At 44.0% G+C, this 25,119-nt stretch overlaps 1 protein-coding gene across 1 annotated transcript in view; it reads left to right on the forward strand.

The window, feature by feature from the left end:
• The window catches only part of LOC137439925 (sphingomyelin phosphodiesterase 4), a 67,341-nt gene that overhangs the window by 8,502 nt on the left and 33,720 nt on the right, over window positions 1-25,119 (forward strand). The window contains 5 exon segments of the mRNA XM_078768010.1: window positions 12,070-12,145; window positions 13,142-13,253; window positions 15,916-15,968; window positions 19,770-19,918; window positions 20,420-20,555. Coding sequence (XP_078624136.1) covers window positions 12,070-12,145; window positions 13,142-13,253; window positions 15,916-15,968; window positions 19,770-19,918; window positions 20,420-20,555 — 526 coding nt within the window.

The raw sequence follows: 25,119 nt of genomic DNA on the forward strand, positions 1-25,119 counted from the left end.
AAAGGACTGAACGGCACTCGATATTTGAGAAAGACTTGCACGATTGCGTTTTACCAAGAGGACTCGCGTGCATACGGCAGTGGCAAAGGACTTGTGGAAGTGGCGCATTGTACCGAACTATACGGGGAGCGCGTATAAGGCGCCGGTACAACTATTACGTATGCCAGTATAATCGCCAGCTTACCGATCCCCCCCAATATAATTGTCCGATCCGCGCCACCGACACAGGGCGATATTGCCTGCCGTCTCCCATCACCAGCTGCTTCGTGGTACGAGTCGGGGACCGGAGCGAGCTGTGGACGCCATCTGTGGACCATCAACCCGACAATCTACAAACCCCGTGTGAGTGAGTCTGAGAGTGTGACTGAGTGTGAACGGGCCCGTGTCCAGGGATAAGGATAAGACTGTATAAGGCTGCCCTGTGTATCTGCTTCTTCCTCTTCACTGTACATTTCTGCTTCTTCTTCCTCTTCTTTGTACAAAGTGTGCAATAAATTACCTGTTCTTCCTGTTTTCCTCTTAATTCGACCGTCTTAGTGATTTCTCCATTGGGTAAGCGTGGCACGATCACAACCGCTCCAATCGTTTTTTTGCAACTAAGGTTTTGCAAGTAAGGTTTTGCAACTGACGTCGATATAATTTGTGTTGGAAAATAGAAATGTGAGAAATTGTAATTTGGTCGGGTGATCCTTGTAATCATTTTCTTTGGCCTGGTTCTGTGTGATTACATAATTAGTGCAATAAAGATCTTCTGTCTGCCCCCACCTTCTTCCTACCCAGGAGTTGTACCTCGCAATTGAAAACGGCAAAATCTCTCGTGAGGATAAAACCACCGTTTAGAGGCCATTTTTCCCCGCAAAGCGGGGGTTGGCCTTTTTCGGGGACTGTGGTTGTTGATGTTTTTTGGTCCCCTTTTTGAAGCGATGTTTTACGGCCAGATGCCCTTCCTGCCGCCAACCCTGTTTGTCGCCTTTTTACGACACACAGGGAATTACCAGTGAACTGGTACTCAATTAGCCGACCTCGGAAGGATGACAGGCTGAGTCAACCCCCCTGGCGTTAATTCAGCGATCGACCGGGATTCGAACCCAGGATCCTTGGAATCCCGGTCGATCACTGAATTAACGCCAGGGGGGTTGACTCAGCCTGTCATGCTGTCATGCATGTCATCTCATGAGGATATGTATGCTAAATTGTCACAGCAGCTCCACAAAGAGAAGGGGCACGTAGCAATTCTCAAATCGAAGATGGAGCTGAGTCCTCCTGAAGGACTGAAGATGGTGTGGAAGTGTAACTCAGTGTAACTTATTAATTGGCACTGGTAACTTATTAATTAAACTGGTAACGAAGCAGATACATTTTACATTTAAACTCTGTGAAAGACGAGTTTGTAAATGAGTGTCAGGAATGCGCCCGAACATGATAATCTCTTGTCCACCTGGTCACAGCCCCTGGCTGAAGCACCCCCCTATCGTTTGGTAAACGGAACTCACAACAGGAGGGGAGCGAGCTGATGCCAGGACTTGGTACATGCATGACCTCGGGGCATTAGCGGAGAAAGGATTAACGGTCAGCGGACAGGGGATTAAGTCCAGTTTGTCCATATAAACGAGAGCAAACGTGGAGTCGAGAGGACTTGTTACGAGGAGCTCTGACCAACGGGAGTGGCGGAGGAACATCGGCCGAACGAGAAGAACCACATGCGAAAAGAGTTAACTTGGTCCATTGAATTAAGCGGTATTATTTGGTAAATGGAATGAAGTGAATAACCAGTTAATAAACCAGACCTTTTGTAAACCTGTGTCCGGTCATTGGAGTCTTGAGTCCCCCGCTACAAATTCCCCTACAATTTGGAGGCACAGCTGACATCAACTGGACACAAACAAGTCTTTAAAAGGTGAGTGTGTCTTGTTTTTGGTCCAGTATGATTTACGAACTTGGGAATAGTTATGTTGTATATACATGGAGGATTTGTGTGGGACTTGTGATTGTCCATAGGTTATCCAAGGATGAAACGTTTTAAACGATTGTAGCTATTATTCGTGTTTTCCTAAATGATTTCTGTAAATACGTATTTTTGCGCTGTCTAAATAAAATGCACAATGTCGGCGCTGGTCATTAAAGGCCTTACTGTGACCTGGAAGCAAACGGAGCATGCGTGCACCTTGCGACCATTTGCTTCCAAGACGTGTAAGGCCGGTAAAGTAGTTTTTTTTTTTTGCACTTGCTCAAAGCACGCGACTTGCTCGGCGAGCGACAGGGAACCGGGAAAGGGAATTATATTTATATATATATATTTTACCTCATTCCAATTTATGGTATTGCGACAAAACGGCTTATATCTTTGGAACGACTGGTCGGATTTAGACAAATTAAAACTCGTTCGATCAACAAATAAATTCATGACAGACAATCCCACCTCATGCCGGTCCAGAATTACTGTGAAAGATGGCGATTGGATAAAAATTGCATACCAACACTCCCTCACTGTCCCTCATTGTCCCTCATGTCCATTCCGGCACCCTGCTTCCAGGAAACAAAACCAGTGCTGTTGTTTTTTTTTTGACGAAATTTGCCAGATAAATAGCATGGGTGACACGGACAAAATGATTGGATTTTGGTGAAGACCCAGGTGCGAATCCGGCTACGAGAATTGTTTAAAGTGATTCTTCACCATAAAGAGATCGGGTGAAAAGCGATATACATGATATTTAACATAATATACTTATTAATGTTATTATTTTAATATTATTCATATATTAAAAAAAAAAGTGACAAAAACACGCCGATTCCATTTTTGGTTCAGGTCCGAATCCAGATCCGGCCTATCAGTGGGATACAAAACATAAACTGTTCACCAAGGCGGAGATATGCTCTCTACTGAGCGTCGTTCTAGTTGTGTGTTTGTTCGTCTGGGCGATATCTTAGCCATCCTTTGAGATAGGAAGCTGAAATTTGGGGAAATTGGTGAACAAGTGCTTTTGAAAAATAATAATAATAATAATAATAATTCTGTATTATTTGGTTAACCAGTTTGTGTGAAACCTCAACCTAAATATAAAAATTGATCTGCTTGGTGTTAGTTTAAGGGCTGTTCCAAATTTATCCTGATTATGAGAGATAATTACAGGAAATGTGTACTGTTCTTGTTTGGTGATTATGAGACAAAAACAGCAGAGTGGGAATCGGCAGACAATGGAACAGCTAGCGACGAGTGTTTGTGAGTAACAACCACCCTCTGGTCGAGGCTCATAGGAGGGGTGATGCTTACTGATTCGGCACACTTACAATAGGTGTTAATGGTGGGATGTCAGAGGTTTTGGTGTGGTTTAATGTTCACACTGTTTTGGAAAATAATGCTCGATGCAACATGATCCTAAAAAGAACCCATCCCTACATCGAAAGATCAGGAAGGGAAGGAATGGAAAATTTGAAGTATTAAAGTTACGGAACTCAAAATGTCTGGGTTTGGATGTAGTCATTAAAGGATTGAGTCATTCATTGGTGTGATGATGGTCCTAATATTTTGATAAATGTTTGATAATGGTCCTGGTAATTTTAGTCTGGTAAGGTAAGGTAAGGTTAGTCCTGGTAAGGTATATTGCTGGGGACCCGAGGATGTGCCTTTTCAAGGTTTAAAATTAATCGGACAAGTGGGTCCCAAGGTATGGTCACCGTACTCGCAAGCCGTTCGCTTTGGCTCTGCGAATGGACCAAACCATTTCATGTAAATAGAGGGGGGGTTCTGTGGTCGTTCGCTTTGGCTTTGCGAATGGACCAAACCATTTCATGTAAATAGAGGGGGGGTTCTGTGGTCGTTACTGCCACGTGGTTTCAAAGTTTTTGTTGTTGTTTGCACGCATGTTTTTTTTGCAAGCACGTACGTGCGGGCACGCCCTAGTATATATAAATTGAGGTAATATTGAGTATGGAATTAATTGCTTTCAACAATGCAAAGGGTGACAAGATATGGGATTTAATGGGATTTTAATGGGATTTTAATGGGATATTGGTTTAGGAATGTTTAGAGGTCATTGCAATGTGATAATTACTTGTGATCATTTGTTGTTGCAACGTTTTGGGAACATTCAAATGTTGGGTTGTGCTAACGTTTCCACAACGTCGCCACAACGTTTCACTTTCGTTGTTGCAACGTTTTGCTCCAACGTTTTGTGAACATTCAAATGTTGGGTTGTGCTAACGTTTCCACAACGTCGCCACAACGTTTCACTTTCGTTGTTGCAACGTTTTGCTCCAACGTTTTGTGAACATTTAAATGTTGGGTTTTGCTGACGTTTCCACAACGTCGCCACAACGTTTCACTTTCGTTGTTGCAACGTTTTGCTCCAACGTTTTGTGAACATTTAAATGTTGGGTTTTGCTAACGTTTCCACAACGTCGCTACAACGTTTCACTTTCGTTGTTGCAACGTTTTGCTCCAACGTTTTGTGAACATTTAAATGTTGGGTTTTACTGACGTTTCCACAACGTCGCCACAACGTTTCACTTTCGTTGTTGCAACGTTTTGCTCCAACGTTTTGTGAACATTTAAATGTTGGGTTTTGCTGACGTTTCCACAACGTCGCCACAACGTTTCACTTTCGTTGTTGCAACGTTTTGCTCCAACGTTTTGTGAACATTTAAATGTTGGGTTTTGCTAATGTTTCCACAACGTCGCTACAACGTTTTACTTTCGTTGTTGCAACGTTTTGCTCCAACGTTTTGGGAACATTCAAATGTTGGGTTGTGCTAACGTTTCCACAACGTCGCTACAACGTTTCACTTTCGTTGTTGCAACGTTTTGCTCCAACGTTTTGGGGACACTCAAATGTTAAATAAACCGGATAAGAATTCACGAGTTATTTAATTATGAGCGATTAATGAAGTACTCATTTAATTAATTACATTTCTTATTAAATTACAGTAATTACATTACAGTAATTACCTGAGGTAATTACAGTAATTACAGTTCCGGTAATTACAGTAATTACAGTAATCATTACAGTAATTGCAGTAATCTTATTACAGTAATTACATTACATTAACTCAGGCACCTTTTGAGTAAGGAAGCTGATATTTGGACATGACACTGACCAAGTGATGTGGCTGTCAAGGAAAATATTGATTTATTGATTAATCATTTAATAAATTAACTCGTTGATTTATAAATGACTTATTTAATTAAAAGTCCTCAGAGATACATCTTCGGATGAAATACTTACAGATTGGTTATGCTATGAGCCAATTGATTAAGGAAAATATTTTGTCATATTGGCCATATTGGCAATTTCGTGGCCATATTCGTGGCAACTCAGTTAGTGCCACTGCACCTTTAAAATGCATCCCTGCGTTCATTTTTCAATCGATTGAGTTGAAATTTTGAACAATCGGATCTGGACTGTCGCTGTTAACGACTCTAGCACGCACTCGTCCAATCAGGATGGAGCGGTATGGTCCCCGGATCATCACTGCCCGCAGTTTTTAATTAATTTTACTTTTTCTCTTGGTCATATAATTTTGAAGACATGCATGTCATGATAGAGGAAATGTTTGTTCTGTTAAACGGAATAAATGTTGTTTATTTGTGTGGGTGTGTATTTTGTGTATTTTCGATATATTTTCACGACTAATTCCAGTTATCGTCCTGCAAAATGTCTGCTCGTTCTTTTCCTTTGAGTCGTAAATTCCTGTTGAATTCTCATTAAAATGCGGAATTAAGTACGCTGTGTGATGATGGAGATCCTTGATGACGAATCAGGAATAGTGAATGAGCAAACAAATATCACGGATGGTACACCGGATAGGGAAAATGTAGATGAAACCCCTTTTGCTCAGGTGCTGTGCAGCGCTGCACAAAGATCCATATGAGCGGGGCCTGGGTGCTGTGTAATTAGTACACAAAGAGCCAATTACTAGGGTGCTGAATAAACACAAAGATCCATTTTTTGGAGCTGGTTCTCCCGGTGCTGTGATTTATTCAAAGAACCAAATTTTTGTAAGAATTAAGATATGATTTGTCGACATTATAAATACTTTAATATATGTAACGATTTTTGTAACGATCATCCTGCAAAAGGTCTGCTCGTTCTTTTTTCCTTTGAGTCGTAAATTCCTGTTGAATTCTCATTAAAATGCGGAATTAAGTACGCTGTGTGATGATGGAGATCCTTGATGACGAATCAGGAATAGTGAATGAGCAAACAAAATAACGAATGCTGCGGCTGGAGCAGTGGAAGCGATTTTTGAATTGTTCAATGATTATTCGATATTGTTATGACTTATTGTCAATAGGTATACTAAGTGGCCATGAGGTAGCCTGTTGCTATGTACAGTTTTATTCTATTGTTGATTATACCACATAGCTGTGGTGATAAAGGAAATGTTCGTTTTAAATAGATGATTATGATATGACCATGACTATAAAATCATGATGATTATTATGAATGATATCATAGGGTTCAAATGCAGAATGCTGCATGAACTTGGGAAAGAACTTTCAAGCCCTATGGGATAAATTGGGTATTACAAGCGATGGAGTTTCAAAATTTAGCATGATTGAAGGAATTTGACAGTCCCATTTCAGGACTTTTACGAAATTTATATTGCCAAGAGATTTGGGTACTATTAAAAGAAAAATGATGAGATATTTTTCCCAAAGAACTTTAATATCTGCCATCCATTTTGGCTGTCTCACGAATGAAGGATGAGTTGCCTTTAGTGGTTGCAAAGAAAATTTGTGGAGACCAGGCAAAATGGGGAAATATGTCAGATATGACCCTAGGACAGGACGGTGATTCATCAATTAACATGAGGTACGAACCAGAGGTGACGGTCAATGGATGGACCTGTCCTGACATCATTGGGGAAAGGGCTTATGCAAGGGGTCATCCAAAAAAAAAAAAAAAAAAAAAAAAAAAATGATTCATTTGATTTATTGATGAATATTGATGAATTAATTGAAATTGAATAATTGATTGAATTGTTAATTGATTGAATCTAATTGATTGAATTTAATTGAATAAATTTAACTGAATAAATTGAATTGAATATATTGATTGTTTGATTGATGAAAATGCGGTCTCAAGAAAGAAGCTTTGATATCTTTGCGAGATATTATCAATGTGGAGACAACCTGGGAAAATTGAGCAAGGTGGTGAGTTTATATACAGATATATATGTGCGGTTACCATTGTGTGATTTCCCCGTCAACAGAGCGGACACCTGAGGATTCACCCATTTCATACTGACCCTCCGGCTCATCTGCAAATACTGATCTGTGAGATTGGATTGTGCAAAGCCACAGCTGAGGGAGATTTTCTGGAAATCACCGTGTGAACAGGTGGAGAGATCCTTCCTGGAGGTACGAGTGAAGCTTTAGAGGAACCTGGAACAAGCTACAACGCATCCAACGTTACTTTGATAAAAGGTGGAACAAACTCCAGTAGATTTTATTTATAGGACATATAGTACAGGTGTGTACAGGTGCATTCCAAAGCGCAGATCCTAGTAATCTACCTGGTACATTGAGGGAATATTGAGTGTTATTCACATACAGGCAAAATGGGAAATGGAGTCGGCAAGGGTAAACAAGGTCAGCTAGACTTGTCCCAAAGAGGCGCTTGCGTCAACCACATGTATCAGCAATATGGTCCACATTCACTTAAAGATTTGGAATCTTGGCATGAATGGACAAAAGGGAGAAAGAAGGAATTCCCCAAGGATGGCACGTTTGACAGGAACACATTGGAAACACTCAGAGAAGAATTAGAAGCAAGAGACAGACAGAAGTTGAAGGTGGATTGGAAACCATTTTATTACTGGGACATCGAGTCTAGAGACAGGGAGACCAAAACGAAAATGGGGGGTGTGAAGAAAGAAATGAAGCAGATACAACATAGGTTGGAAAAGGTATCCACCCAAATGCCTCTTGAAGTTAGCAATGGAAAGCGATCCCAGTCCAGATTGTACCCAGACGCAAGGTCATATGAGATAAATGAACTAGAAGAGGAAACTCCTCCACCCTATCGGCGACATATTGTATATCAGCCACAGGAAGTACAGGTACCTGTACCTCTACCTGCCGAAGGGCCAGTACAGAGTGAAACGATTGGCTCTAGCCGACAGAAGACAGGTGAAAGCAGTGCCCCAGTTGAGGTGACTACCCCAGAGGGTGCAACTGGAGGACAGGAACCGACTCAAAGTGGGCAAGCAATACAACCAGCTGCAACAACTTCAACATACGTCCCATACCACCATACAAGGAGTAAGGGTTCTGTGATGAATGCCAATCTATCCAACGATCAATATGATCTGCCAATGAACATTCAAAACTTGACTCTCCCACAGGGAGGTTTTGAACAATGTGGCGTTATGAATTTCCCGCAACGGCAATTTCCAGGGGCAAATGAGGAACGCCCAGATTTGATGTATAGACCTTGGCAAATACACCAATTGAAGGCATTACAGAGCGATATGCCATCAATCAAAACAGATCCACTTCAATTCGCAGAAGAGCTACGATTGATTGTGGAGACGCAATTGCCGACTATAAGAGACATAGAAATACTCTTAAAGTGGGTAATTCCTAATACCACCACTTTGAAGACATTAATGAGTGAGACAAACTGGGTACATGCAGAAAATGGACAATTAGACATACCCACGGATGCTAAAATGGCACAGATAAATAAATTAATAGAGGCCATACAAAAATTGCCGCCCGTGACTGATTGGAATAAAGTGGTTACGTGCAAACAGAAAACAGGAGAGGATGCTAGTGATTATTTAGACAGATTGCGAGATGTTTTTCGACTATATTCGGGAATATACCGGGCACAAATCGACAATGCCCTAAAACCCCTTTTTATTAATGGTCTGTTGCCGAAATTGAAGAGTGAAGTGGAAAGACAGTGCATTCCTTGGGAAGGCAAGCCGATGCAAGAAATATTGAATTATGCTTTGCATCATCAGCGAATTCAGGCCAGGAACAGGGCTATAAATGCCGAAAAATTGATGCAACTACAGACACAAGCCCTGATGATTACGAACCAACGCAATAGGTTTTCTATGCAACAACGTAACAATGCAACAGACAACAACTATGAGTCAGGAGATAACCAGAGGTCAGAATGGCAACCCAAAGACCCAGACATGCAGCCCAGAAAGACAAGTCAACAAGTGGACAGAGCAGGTAACGACAGAAGCCGGTGCTTCAACTGTGGAGAGATGGGACACTGGATAAGGAGATGCCCATATCTGAGCAGAAGACAATTTCGACAGGGAAACCAAGGACAAAGAAACCAAGGACAAAGAAACCAAGATCAAGGGTACCAGTGCTGACCGATACCTCAGACAATGATTAGGCCTTCATTGCGACAAATCCCAAATGACGATTGGCCTCAACAAATTAGATTACTGGACAAACATGTTCAAGTGCCATAACTTTGTCAAAGAATGATCGAAACGTCGTGAAGTTCGAACTTGATCTGTAACTTATCATGAGGAAACCATGTACCAAGTTTGAAATCATTAGCATTAAGAGTTTAGAAAAAAAGTCCGGAAAACTGTTCTTTGTGTGACGGACGGACAGACGGACTGACGGACTGACGGACGGACGGACTGACGGACTGACGGACGGACTGACGGACTGACGGACTGACGGATGGACTGACGGACTGACTGACTGACTGACGGACGGACGGACTGACTGACTGACTGACTGACTGACTGACTGACTGACTGACGGACGGACTGACGGACTGACGGACTGACGGACTGACGGATGGACTGACGGACTGACTGACTGACTGACGGACGGACGGACTGACTGACTGACTGACTGACTGACTGACTGACGGACGGACAGACGGAGGGACGGCGTGCAAACCTATAGTCCCCTCCGGTGTCCACCGGTAGGGGACTAATAACAAGCAAAAGTACACCACGGTTCACAATATATAATAGATCACTTCCCTTCGAAGGACTTCAACACAGAAATAAACCATTCGGCGCATCAAGCATGCGCAGTGGTTACCAACCTCTGATGGTTTCATATTTTTTAGTATAGACTTGAGGCTCATGGAAGAGTTAAACCAATGAATGGATCAGGGCGCAACACCACAAAAGGAACAGTGGAGAGGTGGGTGGGACGTAAAAATCAACAGTGGAGTTGAAGGAGAAAATGGAGGGAGACTTGGATGAGGGACAGACAGGATGAATACAGAAGGAAGCTTTCCCTCCTCTTCTCACCCTCCTCTTTCTAACCCTCCCCCCACTTTCTACCCCTCCACTTTCTCCTGCTCCTTTTCCCTCTCTTTCTCCCTGTCTCTTTCTCTTCCTCCCTCTCCCTCTTTCTCTCCTTCCCTCTCCCTCATTCTCCCCCACCCTCTCCCTCTTTCTCCCCCACCCTCTCCCTCTTTCTCCCCCACCCTCTCCCTCTTTCTCCCCCACCCTCTCCCTATTTCTCCATCGCCCCTTCCCTCTTTCTCCCCCACCCTCTCCCTATTTCTCCCCCACCCTCTCCCTATTTCTCCCCCACCTTCTCCCTATTTCTCCCCCACCCTCTCCCTCTTTCTTCTCCTCCCCCTCCCTCTTTCTCCACCTCCCTCTCCGTCTTTCTACCCCCCCGTCCCCTCTCTTTCTACCCCTCCCTCCCCTCTCTTTCTACCCCTCCCTCCCCTCTCTTTCTACCCCTCCCTCCCCTTTCTTTCTACCCCTCCCTAACCTCTCTTTCTACCCCTCCCTCCCCTCTTTCTACCCCCTTCCCCTCTTTCGACTCCTCCCTCCCCTCTTTCTACCCGTCCCTCCCCTCTCTTTCTCCCACCCTCCCTTCTCTTTCTCCCACCCTCCCTTCTCTTTCTCCCACCCTACTCTCTCTTTCTCCCACCCTCCCCTCTATTTCTCCCACCCTCCCCTCTATTTCTCCCACCCTCCCCTCTATTTCTCCCACCCTCCCCTCTATTTCTCCCACCCTCCCCTCTATTTCTCCCACCCGCCCCTCTATTTCTCCCACCCTCCCCTCTATTTCTCCCACCCTCCCCTCTATTTCTCCTCCCCTCTCTTTCTCCCACCTTCCCTCTCTTTCTCCCACCTCCCCTCTCTTTCTCCCACCTCCCCTCTCTTTCTCCCACCTCCCCTCTCTTTCTCCCACCTCCCCTCTTTCTCACACCCTCCCCTCTCTTTGTCCCACCCTCCCCTCTCTTTCTCCCACCCTCCCCTCTCTTTCTCCCACCCTCCCCTCTCTTTCTCCCACCCTCTCCTCTCTTTCTCCCACCCTCTCCTGTTTTTTTTCTCCCACCCTATCCTCTTTTTCTTCCACCCTCCCCTCTTTTTCTCCCACCCTATCCTCTTTTTCTCCCACCCTCCTCTCTCTTTCTCCCACCCTCCCCTCTATTTCTCCCACCCTCCCCTCTATTTCTCCCACCCTCCCCTCTATTTCTCCCACCCTCCCCTCTATTTCTCCCACCCTCCCCTCTATTTCTCGCACCCACCCCTCTATTTCTCCCACCCTCCCCTCTATTTCTCCCACGCTCCCCTCTATTTCTCCTCCCCTCTCTTTCTCCCACCTCCCCTCTCTTTCTCCCACCTCCCCTCTCTTTCTCCCACCTCCCCTCTCTTTCTCCCACCTCCCCTCTTTCTCACACCCTCCCCTCTCTTTGTCCCACCCTCCCCTCTCTCCCACCCTCCCCTCTCTTTCTCCCACCCTCTCCTGTTTTTTTTCTCCCACCCTATCCTCTTTTTCTTCCACCCTCCCCTCTTTTTCTTCCACCCTCCCCTCTTTTTCTCCCACCCTCCCCTCTTTTTCTCCCACCCTCCCCTCTCTTTCACAATCACCTTGCCTGTGAAACACCAGAATAACAGTTTATAGCTAGATTGGTATCCTAATGCAGACTAGACAGCTTTGAGGCGAGTGCCGTATGCAAGGTAGCAATATATAAACGTTTTCGAATTGCCTTTTATTTTGCTTAAGATCGTCTCGCTGATCTTTCGTGGTCGTGTAGGAGGCCATCGCATATTGATGACAGATCTGGTTTTTTAAGCACACTGAAAAACACCTTGTCTTGTTTTTAGTGGTCCCATGATGAGAATGGTCTACAAGTTGCAGACAGAGAACCTCAGCTATCCATTTTCACTGCAAAGATTGCCGGTAAACTGTGTTGTTTGGTGGCGGAGGCTTTGTTTTCACCCCTGTCTGTTTGTCTGTTTGTGAACAGGATATCTTAAAAAGTTGTGAACGGATTTGGCCAAAATTTGGAGAGGATGGGTATGTGACAAGGATGAAATGATGAGATTTTGGTGACGATCCGGATCCGAGATATTTTTAAGTGATTCGTCAACATTGTGAGATATGGCAAAAATATAATATACAGCACAATATCTCAAATTATGGACAGATTTGGACGAGACTTGGTGAACAGGTTAGGTGTGTGACAAGGATTAATTTATTATATTTTGGTGAAGATCCGAATACGGATTCGGATACAAATTTAATTTTAATTTTTTAAAAGTGATTCTTCCCCATTGCACAATCATCTAACTTTGATGTATCCGATCCTTTTTGTAAAGAGCATACAGTTTGTTCAAATCCTTGAATATGAAGTTCAGGCCGTCTCTGGACATATCGTGGGCCACTATCTGGGCACCATGCTCAACACGTTATTCCTCTTTTCTCATGTCTGTGAAAGCACTTGAGATGTGGCACATCAATGAGATGTGGCAGGACTTTGAGATTGCTGTATACCACCATATTGTCTCATCGTCTATCCCTGCACGTGATATTTCCTCGTCCCATTAACCGTCCCCACAACCAACCGTCTTTCCTGCAGGTTATCGTCTTTGTGCGTCTCTTTTCCTGTCGGTTAAACCACTTTCTTGTTTGTTTGATTCTTTCCACATTACCCACTATTGATATTGTTGCCATCTTATCACATGCCGCCTTGCTCTTCCATGAGCATAGATTGTGCATAACCAAAAAAACAAACAAAAAAGTGCATGTTGTGTGTATTTTATGAAGAGTACAATGTTGAGTGCTGTGTATATTTTATTTAATTTGTCATATCCAGGCAATTTGAAGTGTTGGTTGTATTACCGTATTGTCACTCTGACCTCTGACCGACCTGATGTGATATCCCCTCTTTTCCAGGCCCTCTTAAGGAGAGTACTGATGGAAGGGAGGTTTCCAGATGACTCTACACTTTATACGAACAAACTTCAGTTTTCCAGCAAGGGCTATGTGAATAACTGCATTTTGCTCAGTATCCTTTCCTACACTGTGAAAATGTACTCGTACGCCCGTTCAATCCTCCGGATGGAGCATTCGTTCTCGAAAGCAGTTCCGCCTGGTTGGATCACAACTTGACGCAGGATACATGACTGAGGGTGCAGGAATTTGGAATTTGTTCAGGGAAGCCGACGATAGCTCGCTGACTTCGCGAAGCAGACCATGGCATCTTTAATGTCCACCAACTAATTCCGACAGACGGGACGCCCAGTTCAACGTCCATCCGAGGGGTCGAACACCCTGTCTGTGAAACACCGGGATGACAGTTTATCGCCGGGCTGAGATTCAAACTGGGCCATGCCGGCAGCCTGTACAAAATGTAAAAGAAACTTTTTATTAAGCCACTTTGTGGGCTTTCCAAACCCAGCACAGGGATATACCAAATGTCAAACAATTCGCTTTGGACAATGTATTTGGTCAGGTACCAGCATATATTAGTGGCAATACCTACGAGCATTGCAACAAAATGCAGACTAAGTGAATCTTATGAAATAATGTTACATCCATTCAACTGCTCAAATGTTGGAAGATGAAAAATAAAGATTGTATGTTCAGGGTTATGGAGGAATGAGAACACACAACTGATCAGAGCGTAAAATAACATTAGAAAGACGGATGAGTGGGGGATATCAACAGCAGGGTTGAAGGACAGCATAGATGGAGACTTGGAGGCATAAGGAATGGGGATAAGGGAAGAACACTGGGGTGAACAAGATGGAGACATCCGCAAACTCTGTTACAAAAGTGGAAGGCAAATTGGAAACTTGGAAAGAGGTGATCTTGGAGGGGATTGATGGGGGGGGGGGGGGGTAAAAATGATCATGATTGTACATGGGGGACGATCTGAAATGGTGTTTAACAACAGTCTTGAAGCCTTGGTGGGAAGGAGATTGAAGAGAATGTGGAAGTTTATTTAACGGGTGGGGAAAAAGAGGAATGAATGAGGGGAGGTGAGCAATGATTCTGGATTTTGGGAGTTTCACCAGACTGCATGTGCCCTGCAGAAACTGTGGTAGGCCCAGAGACTATGCCTCTTTGTGGGAGATTCCAATGATGTTGAAGGCCTTGGTATCCATGACATCAAGCTGAGCAAGGTGTGGCGTCGGGGCATCAGCCCAGAGGTACTCCACTAAGCTGTGGATGAAGGCCTTGTAGGTAGATAAAAGTTCAGGTGTGCAAAGGAAAAACCTTGCATTATGGAGGATGGTCCCCAGTCGGCGACTGGCGTTGGAGGCCAACTTTGAGATACGGCTTGCCCACCCAACAGGGATCATGGCTGATCGTGAGACCCAACAATATGAATGATTGAACTTCAATAGGATTGGTAAGGAAGTAAATGCGAGGGTTCCCAGGTGGTCTTTTTGGAGAGAGTGAGAATATGAAGATTTGTCAGGATTGCAAGACATATTCGAAGTGATTGACCAGCTTGTGATTTTGTCAAGGTCTGAAGAAAGGGAAGAGGCTGATGATGCCTGTTTGTCTGAAGGATGAGGGATGTCACAGCAGAGGCACTGCCTTGGGGGCATTCCAGCCTTGACAGGAAGAGGAGATGAAAGGATTCCGTTGAGAGCCACATGTTGGGTACAAGAATAGAAGACGCCAGTCAGTCGTGTGCAGATTCGGCCATGGATGCCATAGGCAGATAATTTGGAGAGTAAGACAGGATGCTATCATGCCAGACTGTATGAAAATCATGAAATATGTCCAAAGAGAAGGCCCAGATCCCATGTCTGACATTGAGGGCCTCTACCCATTGTTGGGAGAGTAGGAGCAGCATGTACAACCTGAAGTGACCAGGTCTGAATACGGACTGATGGTCTGGAAGGAAATTGTTGGAGAAAAGGAAGGATTTTAGGTCAACTGCGATGATGGATTCCATGACCTTGCCGATGACTGGAAGTAAGCCGTGACCATGACCATGAAGTAAGCCATGAAGGATGGATTCCATGACCTTGCCGATGACTGGAAGTAAGCCTTCGTTGTATACAGATTTGAGGCATGTGGAAGAGCTAGAACACGGAACGGATCAAGACGCAACAGGAGAAAAGGAACAGCAGCAACGGGGGGGGGGGGGGGGGGGGGAAGACGGATAAAATAGAGAGAGACTTGAACCATTAAGGGATATGGGGAGTTCATGCTTTGTTGTTGACTATTGTCTCGAAGGGCAATTTGAGATGGGTATCAAAATGCTATGAAGTCACAGCACCGCTCACACCCTTTTAGCTGAATACAATGGAACAGGGGTGGGCCTGCATAGACGCATTCGGTTTGGACTTCAGACCAGAGGAACATTCGGCTTCCACCTCCTCTATTTTGGTCGCCGAGCCACACGCAAAAATGCAGGCACAGATTTTTCTTATTGGCTGCCCAACACGAAAACCACACTGTTCCATGATTAAACTGTACACAGACCTCACTTGACAATTGACAATTAACCGGAAATGAAAAAATACTCTTCTAAACTCTAATGACTACTTTGTTATCGTTCCGGCACGTGCCCGGGTAGCCCTATGACGATCTGGCCCACCACTACAAAAAGGTTGCCGAGCACTGCAATGGAGTATAAAAACATTGATTGCAAACTGATACAATTGTCACTCCATGCCATTTTGTATCCTTAATTCACCAAAATGAAGATTCGTTTGAATACTACATCTTTAGCTTCGCTTTGTCCCTAACGATACCAAAGGTGAGTCGTTGGACTTGCGGAATTTTATTCTTCTTTGACGTTTTAAACTTTGTGTAATTTTTATCTCTGGTTTGACTGAACTTCATTTTGCTTTCATCTTTTTATCAGCTTTGGTGAATAATTATGTATTGTTCCACACAAATGCATCCATTCTGTTAGTGTAACGTTTACTCCGGTATTAGCAGATGTCCGAATCTTGCCAATGGTTGTACTTCTGGGTTTTGTGCCTCCAAGTCGGTCAAATTGGACATCTTTGTACTTTAAGCTGATGTACAAGCATGTAAAAGTATTTGTCTTTTGCTTACTGTTCTTGTCATTAATGTCAAAGTACAATGATGTCTGGTAATGTCTTTGTTCCAGGGGACAGCGGTTATGTTTTCACCCCTGTCTGTCTCTGTCTGTCTCTGTCTGTCTGTGAGCTGGATATCTCAAAAAGTTATGAACAGATTCAGACGAAACTTAATGGAAAGGTTGGGTTGTGATGAGGACAAATTGATCCGGTTTTGATGAAATTTTTTTTTTTTTAAAGTGATTCTTCGCAATTTTGAGATCGGGCCAAAACCGATATATAGCATGATATCTCAAAACGTTGTGGACTGATTATGCCGAAATTTGTTGGATGAGTTGGGTAGGTAACAAGAACAGGCCAAATTGACTTTGGTTTAGGTCCGGATTGAGATCCGGCCTATCGGTGGGATACAAAACGTGAACTGTTCAGCCTGGCAAAGCTAATCTCTCTACCGAGTGCCGTTCTAATTAGTTCTTTTTTTCATTGCACTGTTGATATTTTGTTTGTCACGGTAACTAATATCTAACTAATATAACTAACTAGTATAAGTGGGCACTGATATCTGTTTTACAGTGTTTATCCCTTTAACCTTAAAATTTTTTTTTTTTTAGAAAAAAACAAAGCACCTCTGCTGAATCCTGTCGCAGAGGTTGATTTGAGTTTGCGGGATCGGGAGTGAGATTGTCGATGCTTTCATCAGCAGTCTGGCCTGTGTATCTCTGCCACCTCAACAGGCATTCCCTTTGAGCCCTACAGCGGGTCTGAGTGCGGTGTCGTATCCAAGAGTTGCCTGGGACACGATCTGGCTCTCGTCCCAAGCTATAGGTTTGGTGGCCTGATCGGTGAATGTATGGTCCCAGTCCTGTTTCCTGGACCATCAAGTGTCCGATTGAAGACCAGGGTGAAGGGACAGTCATGTTCTTTACTGATGCATCTGGGTGTTTTCCTGGTGGCCGTAGGTATTCTCAAGGTGGATGCGCGTGTGGCAGGGGCATTCATGGGGGTGTGGTTTTGATTGCCAGGCAACCACTCACATTTGGCATTCATAGGGGTGTAATTCTGATTCCCATCGTGGAGGTGAGTGCATTCGCCTGAGGCTGAAGGACGGGCATAGTAGGATCTTACAATGGGGCCTCCCCAAGTAATAACATCGGAGAGTAGGATCACTCAAGTATCGAGTCTGAGTGTGATTGTGATCTATCTGCAACCAATATTGGCACCAAGGGGTATAAGCCCGAAGAAGAAGAAGGCAAGACGAAGCAGATGTCATTGGATAAGTGCAAGGTTGTGGAGTGAGATATGCAGCAGTTCTGGAGAAAGAGATCGGGACTTTTTTTAAAACTGGAGGCTGAGGTTGTGTTTGGAGAGTTGGGGCAGCAGGGGGGTGGTTCTCGGAAGGGAAATATTGATGGAATTTTATACCAATGCCAGGAGCTTGAATGGAAAGATGTAATCTAGAGTGGATGCTGAGAGGTACAGCATAGTTGCTGTAAGTGAGACTTGGTTTCATGAGAAATCAAACTGGAAGATGGGAATTAAAGGTACACCAGGGCAGGGTTTATCGGTGTGATAGGAAAGAGAGAAACACAGGAAGTGTGGCAATCTGAGTGAAAGACAGTATTGTGTCGAGAATAAGGCATGATATTAATGAGGAAATTAATTTACAGGAAAACACTGAGTCGCTTCAGTATTGATTGGCTTAACATTGCAATATAGAAGGTAGGGGATGAGCAATGGAAGGCCTCGGGCTCGAAACTGATCAGGGTTGCATTCAAGAAAGGCACAAGAGGCCTTACCACCTCCACATACGGTGCTGTACTCTGCTATCCATGCTAGCCCATCACCAGTAAACTATGCTCTGTGTCCAACAAGTTGGAAGACTGGGGACGTTCAAACGAGCACTGACTGACCGATCATGTGTCCATGCATTTTTGTGTTCCTGATATTAAAAAAAAAAAACGTTTGTACATTTAGCTTTCATATTGCAGATATCTATTCCTCATGATATTATGTCAACCTGTTTAGATCATGGCTGTGATTGGCTGAATTCTGTCATCTCTGACTTGGCTTGTGCACGCGATATTTCAAAAACCGTTCAAGGTTTAGCTTTTATATCACACAGATCTATTCTGTACACCACCTAAAAGACGAGGGCCTAGTGTATCAGCTCCTTGTTTCATTCTCGTGGGGTACTTTGCGTTGCCCGGTGCTGTTCTAATCTTGTTGGAATTTTTGAATAAATCAAATTATTATTATATTTTTTTCTATCTTTTTTTTTTTGGCGGGGGCCTAAAACATTTCACTACACCCACTAAGGCAGGGGTCGCCAACACGTCAATCATGGCTACCAATGAGTAGCTTGCATTAAATTGTGGAGGAAAAAAAACAACCCAGGCCTGGCCAAGAGTTCAGCGACAGATTTAATGATTTTGAGGAGATGAAGCCGTGTGTGATGTTCACTTTAACTCCTCCATGGAAGTTGATATTGGTGACATTTCTGAACAAATTGGTGTGCTTTTTGACCTTTGAAGTTTGACCTTTGTTTCCCTTTGGAAAAGGAGATTATCGGCCTTCAAAATGACATTTGGTTGAAATCAAGGTAATTTGCTGCAATTTTCTGGAGTCTCACGGTTACTGAAAAGTACAGTAAGATCCGCAAAGTAGCACTGAAAGTGGTTTCCCTATTTGGCTCGACGTATCTTTGTGAATCTGCCTTTTCCGACATGAACTGCATCAAATCTAAATTTCAAATCAGCCCGACAGACGAGCATCTGAAGGACTCCGTCACAGTTAACCTCAAGATACACACCAGGTTACGCGCGGCACTGGTGGACAGCATGCAGTGTCAAGTTTCACAATGAAGTAAAGGTGAAGATAGATTTTCCTTCAATTTAAATATGTACTTTTATAATTGAACATTGAATAATTAAATTTGTCCCCCTATCAATTTATATATTTTTAATTTTTTTTTCATAACTCTTGAAATGCTGCATTTCATTCATCAAAAGTAGCTCGCATTGAAAAAGGTTGGTGACCCCTGCTCTGAGGAATGGGTTTGGGGATCATTTAATATCACCTTTTACATCGATTATAAAGGCTTGTCCACGATAGAGCGATTTATTTTTATATTTTTTATCCAACTTTTTTATTCGAAGTTTTCAAACATTGTTTTTGCCTAAATCACTCTCCAGGACTCACTAATGCCCCTCTAAAAGTTTGGTAAAGATCCGTATGGCTGTCTGGTGACAAAAATGATCACACGCACACGCACACGCACACGCACACACACACACACCTCTCGTAGTGTATATTGTGGGAAAAAAAGAAGTGCAATTTCTCCCTCTCCAAAGGATACTTTTACCATCAGCCATTTATTTATTTGAAGTCCACAACATCACTTGAGAATCTGATGGTATTGGGAAGCATGAGGGAAGGGAATGGTGTAAATGGGAGCATAGTTATGAAAATGTTTGGGTGGCCTTTATGCAGGAAATGAGTGCATTTTTTTGCAGGTGCCTGCGCACCATCAGCACTTCACCACAATTGACAACCTGTACACAGCCCTTGTGGGCAGTTATCTCGATCATTTCCTCCCCACGACCGGCAGCCCACCGGGACCGTTTCCCATTTGCAGCTTGACATCTTCCCCACCGTCAGCTAGGTTCGTCCAACACATTACTGGCGCAGAACCCAAATTGTTCTTGCACAGAACGTTACGTCTCCAGTCCAGCTTTTTTGAAAATTATACTTTGTCTGTGGCTCCAATAATTGGGAATGTTAAGTGAAGGAAAAAAAAAACCAAAACAGAAGCATGAATTTCATTCTTTGGATGTTTTTAATTGCTTTGTTTGGCCTTGTTGGCTCATTTTGATTTATCAGTTGTGCTTGGACTGCTTTGATTGGTCGCCATGTGTGCCATTCCACATATTGTAGTTAACTCCAAATGCCTCTTCAAGGAAACTTGGGGAAGAGCATCAAATAAAACTTGTAAAAAAAAAGAAGTAAAAAGTGTGTGTTGCTGTCCAAAATCCTTTTTTTTTTCTGCTGGTGGTGTTTGAATTTGGAAAGACGAGCATGTGGGAAAATATCCAACAAGTCTGAATTTAATTGGCAATAAGCAAATTCACCCACTGACTCTTTCATCCTTAATCCCTTTTCCCAGGTCTGCATCCTTTTTGCATTCATTCATCAGTTCGAACCCCTTTACAAGCCTACTGAAAAGGCCGAGCGGGCACCAAACCCCTGCAGTTCAAGATCCAGCCGCACATCAGATCTGGCACTCGGAGCTATTCCTGCAAGTAAGTGGCTTGAAATCATGACGGTTGTTGGCATTACTTTGTCATACCCAACGATGGTGGCATGCATCAGATTTGCAAATTTATTCAAGAATATCAGTCCTTTCATTGATCATAGAATTTTTAATAAAATAAGAACTTTTCCATATTGTACAAGATCACATAAATTGGGATGCAGGAATGAGTAGAATCCCAATGATGATGGTGTGGCTTTGCTTTGAGCAAAGGAACATGCTGAGGCTAGATGATCTGTGGCTAGATAAAGTTTGTCTTCCACAAGCGAAAAGTCACATGGGAAATTAGCAAAACCTCAGCCCTTTCCTGTTTGGTTTTAAAATTGGTGGAGCAGAATCTGATTTTGTTGCTTGGCTGGGCCATATACATGATAATCTACCACAATGCTGTTTTGCTAATTTCACCGTATGGCTGTTTCAGCACACGCAGTTCGCTGATTTGTGGGATTTATTGTTTGAAGTATTGCTCAAATCGACAGCAATTCTCAAAAAGCAAACAGGCTTAATAAATAAATATTGGGATGGGGATACAGGAGGTGAAATGCAATGAGAAGACAGACAGCCAGATGGCACGCTTGCATGGACGGTAACGGTAACCCAGGTATCCTTAGCACTAATTTTATCACAGGCAGACCCAGTCGGGAACACAGAATGAAAGTTGCAGTGTGTGTAAGTGTGATGTGTCTTTTCTGAAGCGCCGAGGACACGGTGCAGACACAAGATCGGGCACCTCTCCCGATCTGGTCCCGCCATTGTCCATCCGTTGTTGCACTAATTGTGTGCTCGCTCTCTGGAGGGGTCTGGTCAATAGCTATGTGCTCTGGGCTGTGCGAGGCCTGGGCTGTGAATTTGAGTGGAGTGGAGAGTTTTCATTGTGCTCCCGGATGGCTCAGAGAGATAAGACACATGAAAGCCCACAGAATCTTGTTTCTCACAGTCTGAGAGTCCTTTAGGTGCTTTTTTGCAAACTCAAAGCGGGCTTTCATGTGTCTTTCACTGAGGAGAGGCTTCCGTCTGGCCACTCTGCCATAAAGCCCAGATCGGTGGAGTGTTGCAGTGATGGTTGTCCTTCTGGAAGTTTCTCCCATCTCTACACAGGATCTCTGGAGCTCAGCCAGAGTGACCATCGGGGTCTTGGTCACCTCTCTTACCAAGGCCCTTCTCCCCCAATTGCTCAGTTTGGCCGGGCGGCCAGCTCTTGGAAGAGTCCTGGTTGTTCCAAACGTCTTCCATTTAAGAATTATGGAGGCCACTGTGCTCTTGGGAACCTTCAATGCCGCAGAATTTTTTTTGTAGGCTTCCCCAGATCTGTGCCTCGACACAATCTTGTATCTGAGCTCTGCAGGCAGTTCCTTCGACCTCATGGCTTGGTTTTTGCTCTGATATGCATTGTCAGCTGTGAGACCTTATATAGACAGGTGTGTGCCTTTCCAAATCATGTCCAATCAATTGAATTTACCACAGATGGACTGCAATCACGGTGTAGAAACATCTCAAAGATGATCAAGAGGAATGGGAGGCACCTGAGCTAAATTTCAAGTGTCATAGCAAAGGGTATGAATTCTTATGTCAATGTGATATTTCAGTTTTTCTTTTTAATAAATTTGCAAAACTTTCTAAAATCCTGTTTTCTCTTTGTCATTATGGGGTATTGAGTGTAGATTGATGAGGGAAAAAATGAATTTAAATGATTTCAGCATAAGGCTGCAACATAACAAAATGTGAAAAAAGTGAAGGGGTCTGAATACTTTCTGAATGCACTGTAGTTAGTTCTAATATCAATTAGAACAAAAGGAGAATATTTGATTACGTCCTCACAGTGGGGTGGGCAGGAAGAAGGCGATCGGGGGACGAGGGATTCTGATAAGGGATTGAGGTGTGGTAGATCAGGGTTCGAGGAATCGTTGATAAGGAAGCAGCAGGAAGTGGGGAGGGGATTGATCGGGGGCCGAGGAACCACTGATTGTCGCTATCTTCCCATTGCGTCACTTGAACCAGAAGATAACTTGGGACAACAAAGCTTTCACAAGCCTTGTCCTCAAATATTATTTACACAGGACTACGAAGGTATGTATATCTTTCCATCACAAAGGCAACTGTTGAGTCAACCAGTCTGAATTATACTCTTGAATTCCTAAGTTATATATATATATATATATATATATATATATATATATATATATATATATATATATATTGTTACGGTTTTTAGAACCTTCACTAGTAAATTTTAGTAAATGTTTCCCTTATAAATGATCCCCTGTAAATATCCCCATCAATTGGCTTTGTTAAAGATCACACTCTAGTTAGTCCATGTACAACACGTAGCGAACCGTAGGACCTCTCTGTAGTTATTTCATTATTATGTGTGTCAGTTAAGGATCTGTTCCCAAAAGTTGAATCTGCGTTGCATTAATCAAATAAGATAGGCCCCATTCCGTCCATTTTGCTCTCTCCCTCTCCAAATTGTGGTACTTCGCTTGCCAGCAGCGTTCGCCGCCGTTGCATTGGGCGGTTTGCTGGCACCACGCCGCCATAAGCCATGCGGTTAAGCCGAGGAAGAAGGGGCGGAACCACAAGAACAAGCTGTGGCACGTCGACTCGTCAGCAGAGGTGGAGTCAGCGAGCCCTTACCGACCAACCAGCCAACTGGTAGGCGTGTCATCGGAGCCGGCGGCTTGATTTCTACACGGACGATAAAAGTGGCTGCGAGGGACTGCTTGGACAGATTAGTGAGGGAGTCGAGTGAGAAGGTTCATGAACAGTTGAGTGAGAGGGAGAGTGCGTCGAGAGACCGTTGGAGAGAGGCGAGCTGAGTGCGAAGGATCGGGAGGCAGAAGAGTGGGTCCGCTGACATTACGCGATCCATTCACGTTGCCAGCCCGCGTGAAACGAATACGTGCAGCTGCCGCCGGGTTTTCGCCTCGAGCCTGGAGCGTGGACTGGAGCCACCTCGACGCTGCGCACCGGGCCGGACCTTCGACGCCTACCATCTGCCTGGACCCTTCTCCCTCCAGCCATTCCTTCCTGCCATTCCCAGTCGTGGGAGTCTGTTTGTTTTGTCCTGGGATATAATATAAGACTGTTTAAGGCTGCCCTGTGTCCTGCTTCTTCTTCTTCTTCGTTCTGTATATTACTTTCGTTTCTTCTTCTTTGGTTTTGGTGTACATAATCAATAAATGTCTGTTATTTCTTACCACTTTTGGTTTCATTCTCCCCCGATCGCCTTAGTTCCTTCTTCCCATTGAGTACCTGTGGCACGATTCGGCCAACGTTTGGAGTCAGGTTAGTCTCTTGTTAACGGCCCGAGTCGCAGCTCGCTTCGCTCGGCGCGTCCAATCACGCTGCGGCCCGGGTGGGAGTATCTCCTCGCTTACGGATTGGTGGTGGTAATTAGGTAGTAAGACGGGTTGGGCTTACAACCCTACTCACCATCGACCGGAAGTGACGGCATACCCCCAGGACCGGTCGGACGGCCAGCTTAACAGGACAAGGGGATTAACCCCCCCTTGCTAACGGGAGTGCCGTCCCCGGATCCGTAACAATATATATAATCTATATATATAAAACATAGTTTGTGTGTGTGTGTGTGTGTGTGTGTGTGTGTGTGTGTGTATATATAATGTTACCGATAGACTCCTAAACGGAGAGGCTTACGTGCTTGATATTTGGCATAGACATGGCCATTGAGCCTGGGACGAACATGGCCGAACTCAAAATATTTGACGATCCATATTTTTTATTCATATTTACCTCAGCGCATTTCAGCGCACGGAATCGACGGAATAAGAGCAGGTGGGCGCTGATTCGCTCAGAGCGATCACGCGATCACGCGATCACGTGATGACGCTATGAACGCTATGAACGCTATGACGCTATGAAAAAAAAATCGCTATGAAACGCTATGACGCTATGACGATATTAAAAAAAAAATCGCTATGACGCTATGAACGCTATGAACGCTATGATGCTATGAACGATATGAACGATATGAACGCTATGAAAAAAAAAATCGCTATGACGCTATGAATGCTATGAATGCTATGAACGCTATGAAAAAAAAAATCGCTCGCTTTACCAAGGGGCTCGCTCTCCCCCCGTTCCCCTCCCCTCCCCTTCCCCCTCCCCCTCCCCTCCCCCGCCCGGCAATGCCGGGTACTTCTGCTAGTTATATATACTAGGGCATGCCCGTACTATATCTATATCTAAAATTATATCCCCCCCCCTCTATTTACATGAAATGGTTTGGTTCAAAGCGAACGGCTTGCGAGTGGTGACAATCCCCCCCCTCTATTTACATGCAATGGTTTGGTCCAAAGCGAACGGCTTCCGGAGTTTGGTAAAGAAATCGCCATCGCGTGCACAAACGCGCAGGAAAGCGAATGAATCGCAAATTCGTTTTTATTAGTTGTAAAACATAGTTTAACGCCAACATAGTTTGCAAACGTGAAATAAATGAATACGCTCTCAAATGTGCCATCCGAGGCAGAGTGTGCCCGCCACGTTCGGCACACGCGATCGTTCGCTGCTCTCTGATTGGTTGAATCGTTTTT

The sequence above is a fragment of the Myxine glutinosa genome, chromosome 14, assembly GCF_964187855.1.
Source record: "Myxine glutinosa chromosome 14, kmMyxGlut1.1, whole genome shotgun sequence".
NCBI lineage: Eukaryota > Metazoa > Chordata > Myxini > Myxiniformes > Myxinidae > Myxine > Myxine glutinosa.